Here is a 20000-nt window from a genome sequence, read left to right on the forward strand (position 1 = left end):
GCTTCATATCTTGCTGAATGAGGAGGCGTCGGGCAGGAGCTCCTCTGTGGCCTCACTGCCGGGGGATAGTAACCTGGAGGAGAGATGTAAGCAGGTAGTGACCCTTGACTTTGACCTCTTGACTGCCTGCGGAGGTCACGCCGAGCTTGTCTAACACTGCTGCTGTCTGGAGGGTTTCGATCGGATGTGTGATGATGTTTCAGCATGGCAGCTGATAACCGGCTTTCCTCATTTCTGAACCACTAACACCTTTATCTGAAGCACTTGAATGACCTTTGACCTTCAGCAGTGCAAATGATGTGTTTATTTTGGCATGAATGAAAACAGGCATGTGAGGGACAGACGTTTAGTCCATTCATAAATAAAAACCTTAGTAGTGTTACTTGAAAAAAGACAACAAAAATAGCTAAGCATTTAACTATAAAGGAAAAAAAATATATAAAATAAACATAAATTAATTACTTAAAAACTAATTAACAAATTACTACAATTAAATTGGAGAAATTATTCTTTTATTTTTTGCTTGAAATCGACAAAAATAGATGAAACCCAAAAAGTATTGTTTTAAAACACAGAAACTAAATGACAAAAAAAGACATTAAAAAATTACTATTATTTTAACTGGAAATCAATAAAAACAGATTAAACAAATTATATTACTTAAAAAAAAGAAGACATAACTAAAATTCAACTGGAAATAAATTAAAAATAAATTGAACCCAAATAGTTCTAATAGTCCAATAGTTTAATAGTTTAAAAAACTATTAAATATTACAATTAGAATTATTAAAAGTGACACTGAAAAAAATAAATAAAACCTCAATAGTGCTATTTACAAACTAAGAAATTACATAATTTAACTAAAAAATTAAATTGGAAATTAATCAAAATAACTTAAACATAAATATTATTTAAAAAACTAAAACTAATCAAAACTACATGACATAAAATAAGTACAATTTTAAATGCAAATAAAAAAAGAAATTAAACCCAAATATTACTATTTTAAAAACAAACTAAAAATAGAAATAAGAAAAACATAAGTATTATTTAAAAAACAAAAAATCATATAACTAAACATAAAACTGCTGATAAATTAAAGACAACTAATAAAACTCATTTTATATATTAATAGATCTATTTAGGGCTGTAGCTATCGAATATTTTAGTAATCTAGTATTCTACCAAAAATTCCATCGAGTAATCGGATAAAATGTGTTTTTGCTTAATTAAAGTGCAATATTAATTATGCAAGAGAAAATAAGACTCCTGGGTCTCTTAAAATGAACAACCAAGTTTCCTTTTTTAGAATTTTTTTTTTTTTTACTTTTTAAATGCATAGAATGCAATGCATACATCAAAAATACACATTTAATTATTACCCATTGTTTCTCTGTCTGTACTTTTAATGTGAACATGACAATAAAGTTAACAGATGAATTAAGTGCATTTAAGTGCCATTCAGTTGTGGTTTAAAATAAAGCATTTTCTGAGATGCACATTAAACATTAAACACATAAAACATTAATTTAATTTATCTTTTAATTATTGAAAATTAAGCAAACTTAACTTTTTGGTAAACAAAGGGGATTTACTATTAAAAATAAAACATGGAAGAAATGTTGTGTGATTAAACCTTAAAAAAAATGTTTTATTTTTTTTAGTAGTAGGTTATGTACATTCTGCTGAAGAATAGTAATACACTTTTTTTTTTTGACGGGTTGATGTACCTTTACAGTCCTGTGTATGTGATGTGACGCTAGTTTTACTCAAATCAAACGGTCAAATGCTCATGAAGTGACTGTCAGAGCAGTTCTGGAGATGATGTTCATGTGTTCACGTCTTATTTAGTGAGACCGCAGACGCTGAAATCACCGGAGCGTCACGCGCGCTTCAGTGTGTGTTAATAAAAGAAGACGCGCTTCTGCTCCATTCATTAACAGAGACACGCAGAACATGCAGGATTCATATTTAAATAGTCTGTTCCGGCTTAATATTTACAGATATTAGTCCATATCATGATTTGATGTAAGTGCAATGACCTTACATTAATTCATTCAAAATTTTGCAAAATTCCGTGCCATTCCGCGTTAAACTGTAAATTCCGTTTTTATGACTGGATTCCGCGATTCTGCATCGCGGAAATCACAGGGCCCTAATTGTGGTATGCCAGCTCTATCTTGCAATGGACACATGCCACGACGTTCTCTTCACGTTTGCCCGCGCCCTCAAATCAAAACACTGCTGACTCCTTGCAGTATGCAGTTTCGGACGAAGCGCTTGCGTCTTCCTCCGCTTTGTGGGTGACGTAAACGCGTTGTGTCACATAAAAAAAATTATTGCGAAAGAACCTGACGTGAGATTTAAACTAAATTAAAAGAGGCTTCGAGGCAGAGGAATTTGCCTCGATTGTTTGTAATCAAGTTACTCGAGGAATCGTTTCAGCCCTAGATCTATTACAGTATATAAATAATACTATAGTAACACTGATGACAGCAGAAACAAAACTTGAAGAAAAAAAAGATTGGTGTGACCTATGACCTTACAATCTAAATATCTGTCCCTCACAGTCTTCATGCATTCAGATTCAACATGACGTCTTCTCCTATGGAAGGCATTTTCTGCCAAATTTGAATAAATAAATGAAATGATTAAAATTAAAATTAAAACTAGATTAACTATTTCAATACAGAAAACTGTACGCAAAATATGTGACAAAATTGAGAATGAAATTAAATGATTTCATTTTCACGGTGACATACCTGTCAAATTGAAAAATAAAATGCAATTGGTGATTTCACATTTCATTTTCAATACAGTCTCGAGGCAAGACTGCCAATATTAAAATGAAAAGCCAAACGTGAAAAAGAAACTACACATACAGTTTTTACAAAGCTCTTTATTAACGCTCACGCAATAATAGTGACACAATTCAAATTTAAATGTAAATTTTACTTGTCATTTTAATTCCTCTTTTATTTCACTGTTTTCTTTTTCGTTTTCATTTTCAAAGACAACCTGCATGCAAATTATATGTTAATGAGTGGGTGTGGCTTATTCTAGTAACGGCGCTAGAGACAGTCGTCGAAGTCTCGTGTGCATGAGTTGAATGGTGGTTGAAACAATGTGTGAAACGACATTAAAATGTGGATATATTGTAATCGAGAGATGGCGAATCTGTTAGTGAGCTTTTGCGGGAAGCTGCTGCAGCATTAGAACGTGGAAGAAACAACCAGCCTGACCAGCATGCGTCAAACCCTCGACCCACTGCTGTTCCTCGGCCTGAGCCTCCACGAGACTCCCCGGAAAATCTGCTGTCTGCTGAGTTTGTGACGGCTGCAAAATGTCCAAGTGTATCCAAGATAGATTCAACTCATAGCAAAATGAAGTCATTATCATCCGAAATGTTTGCTAGCTGGTTTAATTCTGCTGCTATACTGGCCATAACCGCCATTATAGCTCCTCCACGTAACAACGTAATTCAGCCACACCCACTCATTAACATATAATTTGCATGCAGGTTGTCTTTGAAAATGAAAACGAAAATGAAAACAGTGAAACAAAAGAGGAATTAAAATGACAAGTAAAATTTACATTTAAATTTAAATTGTGGCACTATTATTGCGTGAGCGTTAATAAAGAGCTTTGTAAAAACTGTATGTGTAGTTTCTTTTTCACGTTTGCTTTTCATTTTAATATTGGCAGTCTTGCCTCGAGACTGTATTGAAAATGAAATGTGAAATCACCAACTGCATTTTATTTTAAAATTTGACAGGTATGTCACCGTGAAAATGAAATAATTTAATTTGATTCTCAATTTTGTCACATATTTTGCGTACAGTTTCCTGGAATGAAATCGTTAATCTGGTTTTAATTTTAATTTTAATCATTTCATTTATTTATTTAAATTTGGCAGAAAATGCCTTCCATATTCTCCTCACTAAAGTCCATTGGGATGTGTGTCAATATCGTGTTATTGTAAGATTTTGAAATGCATTTATTTGGACCTAATCAGGGACAGTGTGATACGTTTCGAGTCTTCAGTCATTTTCTCTTCTTGTTGTTTCATATTGCTGGCATCTCATTAGTGTTTTTTGTGCTGGTTGTGTGCTTCCAGGCTGCTCAGATGGTTCTGATCGCCCTGTTTGAGCTGAACACCCCAGAGTTCACCATGTTGTTAGGAGCTCTGCCCAAAACCTTCCAGGACGGAGCCACTAAACTCCTGCACAGCCATCTGAAGAACAGCAGTAACGCTGCTGCAGTGGTACACGCGCTGATCTCACTCTCCGTCATGCAAACCATGCAATTTCTACCTTTCTAATTTTCTAATTAGCCATTTAAAAGTCCTCCTATGAGTGTCTGCATGTTTAATTAAATTTAGACCCCCCTCCCCATCCCACTGCATCTCATGTTTTTAAATTAAAAAGTACTCTTTTTTAATTATTTGAAATATAATTAAAAATTATATATTATTTGAAAAGATATTACTAATGCACGTTTATTCAAAGCAAAAATAACACAAATATATGTGAAATAAAAAGTGTTTAAAATAATTTTTCTAAACCACATGTAATTAATTAAGTTGCTTAAACTGTTTGAAAAAAAAAAAAAAAAAAAAAGTACGGTGGCCGAGACAGCTCAACACGCTGCAACTTAAGAAAACACATGCAAATTGAAAAAACATCAGCAAGTGAAGAAAACATCTTCATCAGTTTGACAACGCAAGTGTTGCAAATCCTCACAACACTTGCATACAATGAAATGCGCTGCAACTACTTCACAACACATGCATACAACGAAACACGCTGCAAATACTTCACAACATATGCATATAGCGAAATCTGCTGCAAATACTTCACAACACATGCATATAGCGAAACATGCTGCAAATACTTCACAACACATGCATATAGTGAAATCTGCTGAAAATACTTCACAACACATGCATATAGCGAATCACGCTGCAAATACTTCACAACACATGCATATAGCGAAACATGCTGCAAATACTTCACAACACATGCATATAACAAAACATGCTGCAAATACTTCACAACACATGCATATAACGAAACACGCTGCAAATACTTCACAACACATGCATATAACGAAACACGCTGCAAATACTTCACAACACATGCATACAGCGAAACACGCTGCAAATACTTCACAACACATGCATATAGCGAAACACGCTGCAAATACTTCACAACACATGCATATAGCGAAACACGCTGCAAATACTTCACAACACATGCATACAGCGAAACATGCTGCAAATACTTCACAACACATGCATATAGCGAAACACGCTGCAAATACTTCACAACACATGCATACAACGAAACACGCTGCAAATACTTCACAACACATGCATACAACGAAACACGCTGCAAATACTTCACAACACATGCATATAGGGAAACACGCTGCAAATACTTCACAACACATGCATATAGCGAAACATGCTGCAAATACTTCACAACACATGCATATAGCGAAACATGCTGCAAATACTTCACAACACATGCATATAGCGAAATCTGCTGCAAATACTTCACAACACATGCATATAGGGAAACACGCTGCAAATACTTCACAACACATGCATACAACGAAACACGCTGCAAATACTTCACAACACATGCATATAGGGAAACACGCTGCAAATACTTCACAACACATGCATATAGCGAAACACGCTGCAAATACTTCACAACACATGCATATAGCGAAACATGCTGCAAATACTTCACAACACATGCATATAGCGAAACACGCTGCAAATACTTCACAACACATGCATATAGCGAAACACGCCGCAAATACTTCACAACACATGCATATAGCGAAACATGCTGCAAATACTTCACAACACATGCATATAGCGAAACATGCTGCAAATACTTCACAACACATGCATATAGCGAAACATGCTGCAAATACTTCACAACACATGCATATAGCGAAAAATGCTGCAAATACTTCACAACACATGCATACAACGAAACACGCTGCAAATACTTCACAACACATGCATATAGGGAAACACGCTGCAAATACTTCACAACACATGCATATAGCGAAACACGCTTCAAATACTTCACAACACATGCATATAGCGAAACACGCCGCAAATACTTCACAACACATGCATATAGCGAAACTCGCTTCAAATACTTCACAACACATGCATATAGCGAAACACGCCGCAAATACTTCACAACACATGCATATAGCGAAACACGCTGCAAATACTTCACAACACATGCATATAGCGAAATCTGCTGCAAATACTTCACAACACATGCATATAGCGAAACACGCTGCAAATACTTCAAAACACATGCATACAACGAAACAAGCTGCAAATACTTCACAACACATGCATATAGTGAAATCTGCTGCAAATACTTCACAACACATGCATATAGCGAAACATGCTGCAAATACTTCACAACACATGCATATAGCGAAACATGCTGCAAATACTTCACAACACATGCATATAGTGAAAAATGCTGCAAATACTTCACAACACATGCATATAGCGAAACACGCCGCAAATACTTCACAACACATGCATATAGCGAAACACGCTTCAAATACTTCACAACACATGCATATAGCGAGACGCTGCAAATACTTCACAACACATGCATATAGCGAAAAATGCTGAAAAATACTTCACAACACATGCATATAGCGAAACACGCCTCAAATACTTCACAACACATGCATATAGCGAAACACGCCGCAAATACTTCACAACATGCATATAGCGAAACACGCTTCAAATACTTCACAACACATGCATATAGCGAAACACGCTTCAAATACTTCACAACACATGCATATAGCGAAACACGCTGCAAATACTTCACAACACATGCATATAGCGAAAAATGCTGCAAATACTTCACAACACATGCATATAGCGAAACACGCTGCAAATACTTCACAACACATGCATATAGCGAAACACGCCGCAAATACTTCACAACATGCATATAGCGAAACACGCTTCAAATACTTCACAACACATGCATATAGCGAAACACGCCGCAAATACTTCACAACAGCGAAACACGCTTCAAATACTTCACAACACATGCATATAGCGAAACACGCTTCAAATACTTCACAACACATGCATATAGCGAAACACGCCGCAAATACTTCACAACACATGCATATAGCGAAACACGCCGCAAATACTTCACAACACATGCATATAGCGAAAACACGCTGAAAATACTTCAAGACACATATAAATTAAGAAATGCTGCAAATCCTCACAGCACATACACATTAAGAAACAATTAATGAAGCATTGCAAATTTATTTTCATTAACCTTGAAATTATATTTAGTTGAGAATATTAAAGTTAGCCATCTTAAGTAACGATTTAATCATGTAATTATTCAGCTTATTTAGGCTAATAATATCCAAAAGATAAAAGGAATCATGGTGTTTAAAAAACACCATAAAAACAACTCACCTTCCAGTTCACCAACAGCTCCACTTACCAGTAGCCACTGCACGATAAACAAATCCAAGTCGGGTGCGACACTTTTTGAGGTCTCCTTGAAACATTTCCATTGTGGTCAGTGCTATTTGCAGCACGTTTGTTAATTGCATGTGTTGTGAGGATTTGCAGCGTTTCTTTATATGCATGTGTTGTGATGATTTGCAACACTTGTGTTGTCAAACTGATGAAGATGTTTTCTTCATTTGCTGATGTTTTTTCAATTTGCATGTGTTTTTCTTAAGTTGCAGCGTGTTGAGCTGTCTCGGCCACCATAGCATCATGTATGTATAGTTTAATACAAAGGACCAAAAAAAAACCAATCACATAAATTACTTTTTTTATTTAAAAACATGCAGTGGGATGGGAGAAAACCACCATAATGTCTCGAGACATGTTTTTTAAAAGTTGAACTTACATTAATTGTACATGGCTTTCTAAACATGGTTGTCTTGTGCAAGATGCGAATGCAACGCTGATAGATGTCCCTCTAGAAAATGTGATAAATATGCGTTCCGTGTGAACGGCTTGGTAATCTTTTCCACAATATTTTTAAGTGTACAACTTAGCAGCACTGCATCCATTGGGTTCAACTGGATAGGCTAAAAAAGCATTATATGCAACATCACCTAAATCGTCATCGCATCTTATGTGCCACTGATAAGGCAACCTCAATCACATCTAAAATTAAAATGTAACGTTTTTGCATTCAAATGTGGATTTTTATTTTAAATTCGAAATTTGATTTGATTTTGACAGCCCTACTCTGTCACTGAATGTTACGGTGTGCTGCTCGCTCACACGTCTCTGTCGTTTGTTCAGTCTCAGGCGTCTCCCAGCGGCAGCAGCAGTGTGGGACGCACCCCTCCACGACACCCGGTGACCCGCAGCAGCCCGCTGACCTCGCCCACCAACGGCTCACACGGGGGTCTGTCACCCAGGTACATCACCTCAAAACAACCCTCTGTGGAGCTGTGGGACAAGATCAGGACTACATGGAATCTAAGACTGCAGAAATAATAGTTTATTTATTTAAATAAAATGAGCATATCTATGATAAATAAATAATATAATAAATAATGTATTATTTTAAACATTACTGTTATTATTTTATTTATTATTATTATTATTAATTAAATAATAATATTTTATATGAAGAATATTATATTCGCAGCTACTTTTCAGTGTTATTTATATATTTATTAATCATTTGAGTAGTTTTATGTGTATTTTTTTATTTTAGTTAGTTAATTGTACTGTTTTTGTCATTTTTATACATTTTTTTAAATGTCTATATAGCATTTATTAATTTAATTTATTAGTTTTAGATTATTTATTTCAGATATTTTAAACTAAATGTAAATTGTAACTATTGCTTAAAGTAAAATATAATGAAATAAAATAAAAAAAATGTATGGTTTAATTTTAGTTAACGGTAATAACCCTGCTACACATCACCTAAAATATGTATTCAATATTTTTTACAAATATTTTAATAAAATAATTTAAACATTAGTTATATTTTTTTTAAAATATGTATTATTCTATATTAGGAGTATCATATTCTCGGCTAAATTGATCACATTTAATCATGTTTAATTTAGTGTAAATACAAAAAATAAATAAAAAATACAACAAAAACTGGTACGGAAAATGCAGATTTCACGTGGTCCTAGTCGAAATTCTAATCATAGGCTTTCTAATTATTATTTTTTGCTCCAAAAGACAAACATTTGCTCTAGTGATTCTGTCCTCATCAGTTACCCATCTTTGAACATAGTTTTACATGCTTTAGTTTAATAACCAAAATGAATGAACATGTCATGTTTCACTCATTTTCAAACAAGGAAAATGCTATTTAGATTTGTTTTAAGGATGTTTTTCATGTCTGCATGAACTAACAAACAGCTTCTGCACTAAATGCACATGAAATGATATTAAGGCCCAATCCCAATTCTATTTTATACCCCTTCCCCTCCCCCTACCCCTTGTCCCTTAAAACATAGTGTCAAGGGGCAGGGGAGAAAATATTCCCCTAAGGATTGGGACACCACAACCATGACGTCACATGCCATCATTCGTCGTCTAACTCTTACAATACACACATATACTGGTGTGCATTAGAGCCTTTAATTATCATTCTGTATTAATGAGCTGCTTACTGACACACACACATATCTGAAATCGCGCAGCTCACACATCCAGGCGAAAATAAACTTGTCAACGCTGCCCCACGACTTTTATTAAATACAGTTTAAATACTGAATCGCTACAGTATATTTTCCAGCGACGAGAGGATACAATCGCTGTTTTTAAGTAAACTCACTCTAAAAAGAGAAACGCACAGACGCGAATACACGCAATTTCCAATTCCCTTTCTCTCTCAATAGGCAATATTTGAGAAAATGGTTTAGCGATTTCTAATTATTTGGGGGATTAGTCTACGGCAGTTATCGCCGTAGTGGTATTTATTTGCTATTTCTTTCAATAATTATTTTAGGAATTATTCTTAAAATTTTTTAAATGTTTCAGTGCTTCAAAATGCTGCCTGAAGTGACAAAATCTCAACCATCCAGAATCAGTGTTATTTTATTATCATTGCTATACCATACTGTTGTATTTTTTATATACATTTTTAGATTATCCGTTTCATTTTATTTTAGGCAAAGTTTTAGTGATTTTTAGTGTTTTTGTCATTTTTATTAGTTTTTTATTTTAATACGTCTGTATAGATTCTATTAAGTTTTTAGTTTTTGTTATTTTAATTCTTTAAATTAAACTTAATGAAAATGAGAAATGTTGCCGTGGCAGTTAACTGAAATACTTGATTTTTTTTAGTTCATGCTCATTTTATTTTTTATGGTTTTGGTTTTATTTAACGATAATAACTTCTACTGTTAAATATACAGGCATGTAGCCCAATCAGGTTTCATTGTGGGCGGAGTTTCCCAGCACTACGAATAAAAACAAAAGCATCTCTTTGTGCTCACAGCTGGTTTGGACCAAAACACACTTAAACTTGCAAGGCGTGATGTATTATTTGATGGCGTCGTGTTTGGTCAGGATATGATAGTTTGAGAACTAGCGTCTTTCACAGTTTCCTCTTTCTTCCTCTCTACCTCCTCTTTGTTTCTACACCTTCATCCTCCTCTTCCTCTCGGTTCAGTCGTTTGTGGGGCTGGAGCTCAAAGCCTTCTTCTAACCTCCCTCCTCCCCACCCCGGCCCAACCACCCCCCCTCTCCGGGCCTATCGGAGGGCGTATTCGCCCAGGTAACACACCTCGGCCCTGGCGTCAGGAAGCTAAGACATAAGTGCAGGAATCTCCTGCACAGTTATTGATTATTCATTGGTAGTCTAATAAATCAAATTCAATGCATGACATTTAATGGAATGTTTTGGGTTTAAATGGACCCGGAATGTTCCTTTTAAGGCAAAACACTACAGATAAACCCAAGTGATGTTTTTCATGCACTGATCAATTTAGCTATTTTGCTTCCATAACATCTTATTTCAAACTAGAGGGGGAAAAAACATCCAAAATACACATTTAAAGGGTATTTCACCCAAAAATTATGTCATCATTTCTCACCCAGAGAGCTCTCAGATTTCATCAAAAATGTCTTAAACTGTGTTTCGAAGATGAACGGAGGTCTTACGGGTTTGGAACGACATGAGGGTAAGTAATTAATGACAGAATATAAATTTTGGGGTGAACTAACCCTTTAAGTGTTTATTTTATTAAACTAGTAATTGCGTCTGTAGATTTCGGTTACAATAAATATCTTTAAAAATTTACACCTTCATATCATCTGCACTTAGTTGTATTCCGGTCTATATTCTGAAGGTTTTTACTGAGGGGTTTGTTCACATATCATTCACCTGAGTTTATTATTTGATTTTCTATGCATTTTCGTCTGTAGATTTCAATTACAATACATATCTTTAAAAGTATTTTCTCCACTTCAGCTGCACTTAAATACACCAGATTTTACAGTTTAATTCATATCTATATTCTGAAGGTTTTTACTAAAGGGTTTGTTCATATGTCATTCACCTGAATTTATAATTGCATTTTTATGTATTTTCGTCTGTAGATTTAAATTACAATACATCTCTATAAAAGTTTTTTCTCCACTTCAGCTTAACTTAAATACACCAGATTTTACAGTTTAATTCATATCTATATTCTGAAGGTTTTTACTAAAGGGTTTGTTCACATATCATTCACCTGAGTTTATTATTTGATTTTCTATGCATTTTCGTCTGTAGATTTCAATTACAATACATATCTTTAAAAGTATTTTCTCCACTTCAGCTTAACTTAAATACACCAGATTTTACAGTTTAATTCATATCTATATTCTGAAGGTTTTTACTGAGGGGTTTGTTCATATGTCATTCACCTGAGTTTATTATTTGATTTTCTATGTATTTTCGTCTGTAGATTTCAATTACAATACATATCTTTAAAAGTATTTTCTCCACTTCAGCTTAACTTAAATACACCAGATTTTACAGTTTAATTCATATCTATATTCTGAAGGTTTTTACTGAGGGGTTTGTTCATATATCATTCAGACTTATTTCTAGAACATTTTCTTCCTAAAAACAGGGCGAAAGTGCATATTTTTAAAGCCTGTGAGCTTGTTTCTCCACTTCAGCAGCACTTACAAACACCAAACTTTACAGTTTTATTCCTGTCTGTATTATGAAGATTTTACTGAGGTGTTTGTTAATTTATAACTCACCTGGTTTCATACAAAATATTTTTCATAAAAACACAGTATTTTCTTATTTATGTTTGTTGACAGTATTTTCGAATTTATGGAGTGATAAAAAGAGAAATCCAAAACCTACTCTGTAAAAATAAAATATTTAATATGTCAGTAAAATCAACAAAAATTTTGAACCTGGCTTTATCCAAAATTCTGATAAATCTTCTGGAAATGTATGCAAATAAGTACACATTTAATTAGATAATGCCTTACCTGCATATTTAAACATAACATTTCAAGAAAACTTTTAAAACGCAAAATCTGTCTTTTTGTGCTGGATATTTTTATACTGTTCACCTGTAGTGTCTTGCCTTGAAAATTTTTAAAAAATCCTAGAAATTTTAGCAAATGTGCAAACCTTATATTTTGGTCAAACTGCACTCTCTTTATATTTGTTTCAGCGTGAGAATCCATGTCTTACATTTTCATCACTTTTGTGATGTCTTTCTGTCTCTCATCCATCTGATTTATTTTGTTCCAACCACTTTTTGCTTTGTGGCAAATGCAAAGGTTTGTCGAGTGCTAATCTGTCTGTATGAAATGTTTAAGATGTGTCACTTTGACTTTGCAGCTGAGCAGTTGATGCATTCATCATAAATGTGTGTCGTCTGTCTGCCTTGTGTTGTATGTTAAGGTCAATGCATATGGCTTCACTCTGTGTGTGTGTGTGTGTGTGCATGCAGTATGTTGGAGTACGACACAGAGAACATGAACTCTGAGGAAATCTTGAGCTCATTGAGAGGTGTAACCGAAGCCATCCAGAGCTTCAGTTTTCACAGTAAGGAAGACATACTCGAGCCCATCAAACATGACGGCAAGAGGGAAGATACGGTGAGTACTTCACCTGCAAAACTGTCTTCAGGATGTTGCTTCAGTGTGACAGTGGTTGAACCAAAATAATCAAAAAATAAGGTCTGCATGATTTTTTTTAAGCTGCAAAGCTTTTCATATTTTCATCTGAAATATAAGATTGAGGCTTCAAAATGCTAAATATTTAGCAATTTATAGCATATGATCAACAATAATTCCAGAAACTTTCAAAAAGTAAACAATCTGACCATTTAAAAAATAGTAACTATATTAAATGTACACAAAGATTAATATCTTCAGATACATTTAATATAATTGCTTTTTGCAAATGGCCAGGTAGTTTACATTTGAAACGATATTAGATTAATATTAATAATTTTATTCATTTTATTTAAGACATTGATAATGTTAGGAAGTTAGAAAGATTTTTATTTCAAATAAATGCTGTTCTTTTGAACTTTCTATTTATCAAAGAATCCTGAAAAATAAAGTGTTATCACAATTTCCACAGAAATATTGTGCGGCACAACAGTTTTCAACGTTGATAATAATCAGAAATGTTTCTTGAGCAATAAAATAGTCATATTAAAATGATTTCTGAAGATCATGTGACACTGAAGACTGGAGTAATGATGCTGAAAATACAGCTGTACATCACAGAAATAAATAATATTTTACCATATATTCACATAGAAAACAGCTGTTTTAAATTAAAATAATTTTTCACATTTTTACTGTATTTTTGATCAATTAATGCTGCCTTGCTTACGTCTTTCTGCCCTCAAACTGATTAATCTTAAAGTGTACAGAACAATAAACAACCAGAATGGATATCAATGATGTTGCAATAGAGTGCTTTACTTATTCTGATTAATAGATGTTATAGTGAGTAACAAGGTTGAAGCTAAATAAGCAGGTTTCTCTTTCAGACCGGTGTGGATCCTCGTTTGTCTGCTGGGGTGATGGAAGGAGGCCGGACGGCACTGGACAACAAGACGTCATTATTAAACACACCATCTTCTCGATCGATCAGTGGCCCTTGGGCTCGCGAATACAACCCATACAACTACAGCGACTCCATCAGCGCCTACGAGAAAGGAGCTCTCACCATGTTTGACGACGTGGAGCACATCCCAGATGGTAAATAAGCAAACACACCAACGGAGGAATCACTTCATGATGTTCACAGAAACAGGCCAGCGTCTTTGGGTTTCTCTTTCAGGTCGTCCACAGGACTGCGCAGAAAACAAAATCCTGCATCCGAAAGGTTATTCTGCAGGTACGAGGAGGTTTGAAACTGTTTGAAAAGAGCAAAAGTCAGCTTTTGTAAATAAACATCTCCATAGATAAGTGTTATTTTAGCATCACTGATACATTTTTATAGTTTGTTGATATTTTCAATTAAATTTTCTTTTTATATTATCCGTTTTAATTTACTTATGGATTAATTTTAGTAATTTTGTTGTGTTTTGTATTTTATACAAAATATTATTATTTAGGTTTTATTTTTTATTTTTTTGTTTGCATTTTGGTTTTAGTTTAATATTTATATTTATTCTGTTGTGTTGTTTTTATTAACTTTTTTAAATATTATATTTAAATGTATTTGTTTATTTAATTTATTTATTGTTTTCTGTTTTAATTTTAGTTTAGTTTAGTATTTTCGTCGTTATTTTATTACATTTACATTTTTTCATTTAGCAGATGCTTTTATCCAAAGTGAATTACAATTGAGGAATTATTTTTTATTAGTTTTTGTGTTTTAAATAATACTATTTAGTTTTATTCATTTTGCATTTTAATTTTAGTTTAATATTTCTATTAATTTTGTTGTGTTGTTTTTATGAGTTTTTCGTTTAAATATTACTATTTAGACACACACATATATATATATATATATATATATATATATATATATATATATATATATATATATATATATATATATATAATTTATTTATTTATTTACTGTTTTAATTTTAGTTTAAAGTTTAGTATTTTTGTCATGTTATTTTATTACATTTACATTTATCAGACGCTTTTTTCTAAAGCGACGTAAAATTAAGATATTGTTTTTTTTATTAGTTTTTGTGTTTTAAATATTACTATTTTGGTTTAATTCATTTTTATGTATTCATCTAAATTTTTGATAAATTCTTTATATTTATGCCTATACAGTATTTATTATTTATTATTTGTTTAGTGTCAGTTATTTTATTTTATATATAATATCATTTTTATTTTATTTTTTATTTTTTTTTATGGTTTCTAGTTTAGTGTTAGGTTGAAAACCCCTGCCATAGATAATGTTTGTACATTTCAAAACAGTTCGGGTTCAGTTTTTACAGGTTAACTTTTTAAGGACTGGTTAAAATATGAGGCTGCTAAAAAGTCACTGAATATTAAAAGCCTTTTCTGAGTTCTGAGTGATTGCATTATGCTTCAGTGGTTCATACAGATGTGATTCGGTGCATAAATGTTCAGATTGTGTGTTTAATGCCGCTGACTGTGATTGGTCAGGACCCGGGCCGCACCTGGAGATGATTGGTGAGCTGCTGAAGGAGCTGTCCAATCACAGCGAGCGTGTGGAGGAGAGGCGGGCCGCTCTGCTGGAGCTGCTGAAGATCACGCGTGACGACAGTCTGGTCGTGTGGGAAGAGCATTTCAAAACCATGCTGCTGCTGCTGCTGGAGACGCTGGGAGACAGAGACGTGAGAGAAACGCACTCATATACTGTATGCACATGGTCCAACAATTAAAAACAGCACAGATGCAGCTAAAGAAGGGTTGTGTCCATCCGCAGCACACCATCCGAGCGCTGGCTCTGCGCGTCCTGAAGGAGATCATGCGCAGTCAGCCGACGCGCTTCAAGAACTACGCAGAACTCACCATCATGAAAACCCTGGAGGCCCATAAAGACTGTCACAAAGAGGTGAACCAGACACTCTCTCTCTCTTTCTCTAATACAGCTCTCCTCCACCAGAGGCTTCAGGACGAGAGAAAGCAAGCTTTAAAATGAGCTGAAACTACTGAGTCAAGATATGTCTTGTTTACTTTCTCCCCCTCAACAACTGTTAACTCTAAAGAACTAGGATTCCCATACATGAAATATGACGAAGCCTATTAGAGTTAACAAACTAAATAAAAAATAGAATTTGAAAAAAAATATTTGTGTCTGTAATCTGAACAAATCTGTAATAGTATATAAATACTATATCTTAAAACCCTTCTGTTCACCAAGCCTGCATTTTTTTTTATCCAGAATACAGCGAAATTATTTATATTGTGAAATGTTTTCTATTTAAATAGATGTGATTTATTTTTATTAAATCTTCAGTGTCACATGATCTTCAGAAATCATTCTAATATGCTGATTTACTGTTTAAATGTAACATTTCTGATTATTATTATCAATTATTTAAAACCTGTTAACCTGCACCAGGACGTCCTCGTCCTCAAAGCCCCCCCCCCCAGCACATGTCAGTGATTATGAATAGATTAAATGAAACAGGACAAATTTAATCTTGACAAACTATGTATCATTATAAAGATCTAAGCCTCAAGCATCGACGACAGATCGCTGTTTTTCAATGGAAAGTTATAAAGACTGTATTTGCTACATTTGTGTAAGCAGTTCACATAAAAAAATAAACATTGAAAACGCTGTACATACCAGATCCGTCGTAATAACGAGTCATAAACACATCCACAGCTGTATCCAATCCCGGTTTAGTTAGAAAGGTAAGGGTCCACTGAACGTCATCTCATGAAGCACGTTTAGTCCAACGAAGCAATAACGTTGTAATATGGATCATAATTCCTTTGTTTACATTAAATTTCTTCAGCAACAGAATTGTTTGCGTCTGTTATGGAATAACTCATGGTTGGAAACTGCGTCTTGGTAGTAAAAACACGGCGCGGTTTTGCAGCGTACAGTGTCACAAACAGAATGAGACTAGTGATGAGTCGTTCCTGAACGATTCGTTCATTTTGAACGAATCTTTAATGTGACTCGGGAAGAACGAGTCGTCTCGGGGAGTGATTCGTTCAGTCGCGCATGCGCATTATTCTATAGGTCCTGTTCTAGTAGTAGTGATTCACCTGTCAGTCAATGCAGTCTTGAGCCGGAAAGAGAATTGATTAGTTCATAGTTCGGGTCTATCGGGTTTTTGACTCGTTCCTTAATCACGTGACAGCCACATACGCTAAAACCAATGCAATATGAGCCGGAAAGAGAATTGATTAGTTCATCTCATGAGTCTTCGGGTCGGGTCGAGTCATTCCTTAATCACGTGACAGCCCCATACGCTAAAACCAAGATAGACAGTAAAATAATGCAGTATTGAGCCGGAAAGAGAATTGATTAGTTAATCTTTCGGTTCTTCGGGTTGTTCGTTCTTTTGTCCCGTGATGTGACAACATTGGCTAGAGTAATTATTAAATCAGATTGTCTGTATAAACCATACTTTTGTAACATATGACACTTTATAAACATTAAAAAACACTGCGTACATACTTTTGAATTGTTGTTTATTGTTTATTTTTGTGTCAGAAAAGCTTTGTAACAAAGAGGACAACTATTCCAAAATAAATCAAAATAATAAAAAAGTAAAAAAATAAAATTAAAATTAAAAGATAATAAAGCCACAGGGTCTAATAACCTTAACAAATGAACTTTAAAAGTACAATATAAAAAAAGAAAAACTAAATATTGCACAACAAGCTTTGCTTTTTTTATATAATAATTTAAAATGAATACGTTTTAAAATAAATAACACTTTTGTGCCAAAATAAAAACTTTATATCAAAGAGGATAACTATTCCCCAAATAATTGTAAACCATTTAAATAAAAATAAATGAAAATTAAGAGATACTAAAGCTACGGAGCCTTATAACAATAACAAATTACCTTTAAAATCACAACAACAACAAAAATATTGCACAACAAGCTAGTCTTTTTCTAAATAAATAAAAATAAATAAGCTTTAAAATAAATAACACACTGTGGCTATATTTTTAGGACTTGCTTTAAGGCATGTTTGCATTAAAAAACAAGCTCCCTGACCTTGGATGGGCTGAGTCTGTTTCTTCTATCTGAGATAATCTGCCCAGTTTTAGAAAACAATCTTTCAGATGGCACAGATGTGGCCACAATGCAAAGTCTTGTCTTTGTGACTTCAGAAAGGCTTTTGTATACTGGTGAACATCTCCTCCACCAGGCCAGAGGGTCTGATGTGCGGGGTAAGAGTGGCTCTGCAAGGTAGGCCTGCACCTTTATAGCATCTGAGGTCTTAGAAGAGGGAGCAGAAGGCCTCAAGCTTGCTACCCTCTCGTCAAAGTCTTCCCAAAACATGGCCCCTGCACTGGATCTGAAGTATCCTCCTCACTCTGAGCTGGGTTAAAACTGTTAAAGCTGAAGTTATCATAACCTTAATGTTTTAAACTAACATTAATAATTCAAATTCAAAATTTTATTTGCTTTTAATGTATATGTCATTATTTCCTTTTTTGAGTAATCTTCTTATACATATATTACACCAATATGTAAAGTCTGCCTAGGAAAAGCAATTATTATACCAGCAAACTCAAAATTGGAGTAAAAATGAACAAACTAGTATAAATACTTTTTATTGTAAGCTTGAATTATTATATTATTATATAGCCTAGTGTTTATTTACCGATAGACAGTCAAAAAGACAAATTAATCAATATTTTATTTATAACAGGGTTTTATTTATTTATAAAATAATAACAAACCACAGATCCTCAACAAACAGTAACAAAAACACAGTGACAGAAAATGTCAGAAATAGCGTATGGGTCTGTCACGTGATTAAGGAACGAGTCAAACTCGACCCGAGACCCGAAAGACTCATGAGATGAACTAATCAATTCTCTTTCCGACTCAAGACTGCGTTAGTTTTGCGTATGGGGCTGTCACGTGATTAAGGAATGACTTAAACCCGAGGACTTCTTGTCAGATAAGAGGTGAGGCGAGCTAATCACAGACTGAAGACCCAGATAAAGAATGATTTTTTTTTTTCTGTATCTTATAGCATTTTAGTTTTGTATTGTTTTTAGTGTGATCAACGTTTGCGTAAGTACTAGATGTGTTGGGGAAGTAACACATAACATTTTCATTATATTTTGCTAAAATGAACGAAATGACTCGAAAAAAGATTCGTTCATTTTGCTGAACGAGACTCAAAAGTCCGAGTCGGTAAAATGATCCGAACTTCCCATCACTAAATGAGACGATCCACCAGAAAAAAGAATGAATGAAAAATAGGCGGAAAATAGTTTATTTGAATTTGGCGCTCTCTCCTCAGAGCTGGTGACGCGCTCTGACGCACCTGTCAGCTGATGGAGGCGGAACTTACAGCGATCGCAAATTCCTGACTTTCTTTTTTATTTTAGAGAGTTTTTATATATGTGAGAGTGTGTTTTATGTTGAATGTGAATGTATGTGCATGATTACCATCTGTTTGAGTGCAAATCAGCCCAAATCAGCTCGCTATTACTGTATGATCACGGCTATCAAAGTGAACGCGTCTATATGAATAGAGAGAGTGGATTATTTACTTCGGCACATTTGTGTTATTACCATCTGTATAAGTGGCCATCAGCACATCAGCACTTATTTGCATCGTAATTCATTGTAAAATATGCATCTCTAGCAATCTCAGGATGTTCTATATTGGCAAACAAAGTTAAATCTTTTTATTTTTTTTTTCTTATTCTTATTTTTCTTACTCAAATTATTCTTATTGTATTTTTCTAGTGCTCAAATAAATCATTTATATGATGTCTAAGTTTCTGTCTAGTGTTTTATAATTGAAAAAAACTATGCAGTGGTATGTTTACTGACTAAATAGTTTGTAGAAG

The 20000-nt window shown here is 34.0% G+C and overlaps 1 protein-coding gene across 1 annotated transcript in view; it reads left to right on the plus strand.

Moving 5' to 3' along the window:
* LOC132126862 (CLIP-associating protein 1-like) overlaps positions 1 to 20000 on the plus strand; it is a 90611-nt gene that overhangs the window by 58911 nt on the left and 11700 nt on the right. The window contains exons 34-41 of the mRNA XM_059538420.1: positions 4118 to 4264; positions 8351 to 8469; positions 10695 to 10799; positions 12988 to 13135; positions 14044 to 14254; positions 14337 to 14393; positions 15635 to 15825; positions 15918 to 16046. Of these exons, the coding sequence (XP_059394403.1) occupies positions 4118 to 4264; positions 8351 to 8469; positions 10695 to 10799; positions 12988 to 13135; positions 14044 to 14254; positions 14337 to 14393; positions 15635 to 15825; positions 15918 to 16046 (1107 nt within the window). The remainder of the gene's footprint in view (positions 1 to 4117; positions 4265 to 8350; positions 8470 to 10694; positions 10800 to 12987; positions 13136 to 14043; positions 14255 to 14336; positions 14394 to 15634; positions 15826 to 15917; positions 16047 to 20000) is intronic.

The sequence above is a fragment of the Carassius carassius genome, chromosome 44, assembly GCF_963082965.1.
Source record: "Carassius carassius chromosome 44, fCarCar2.1, whole genome shotgun sequence".
Classification (NCBI taxonomy): Eukaryota; Metazoa; Chordata; class Actinopteri; order Cypriniformes; family Cyprinidae; genus Carassius; species Carassius carassius.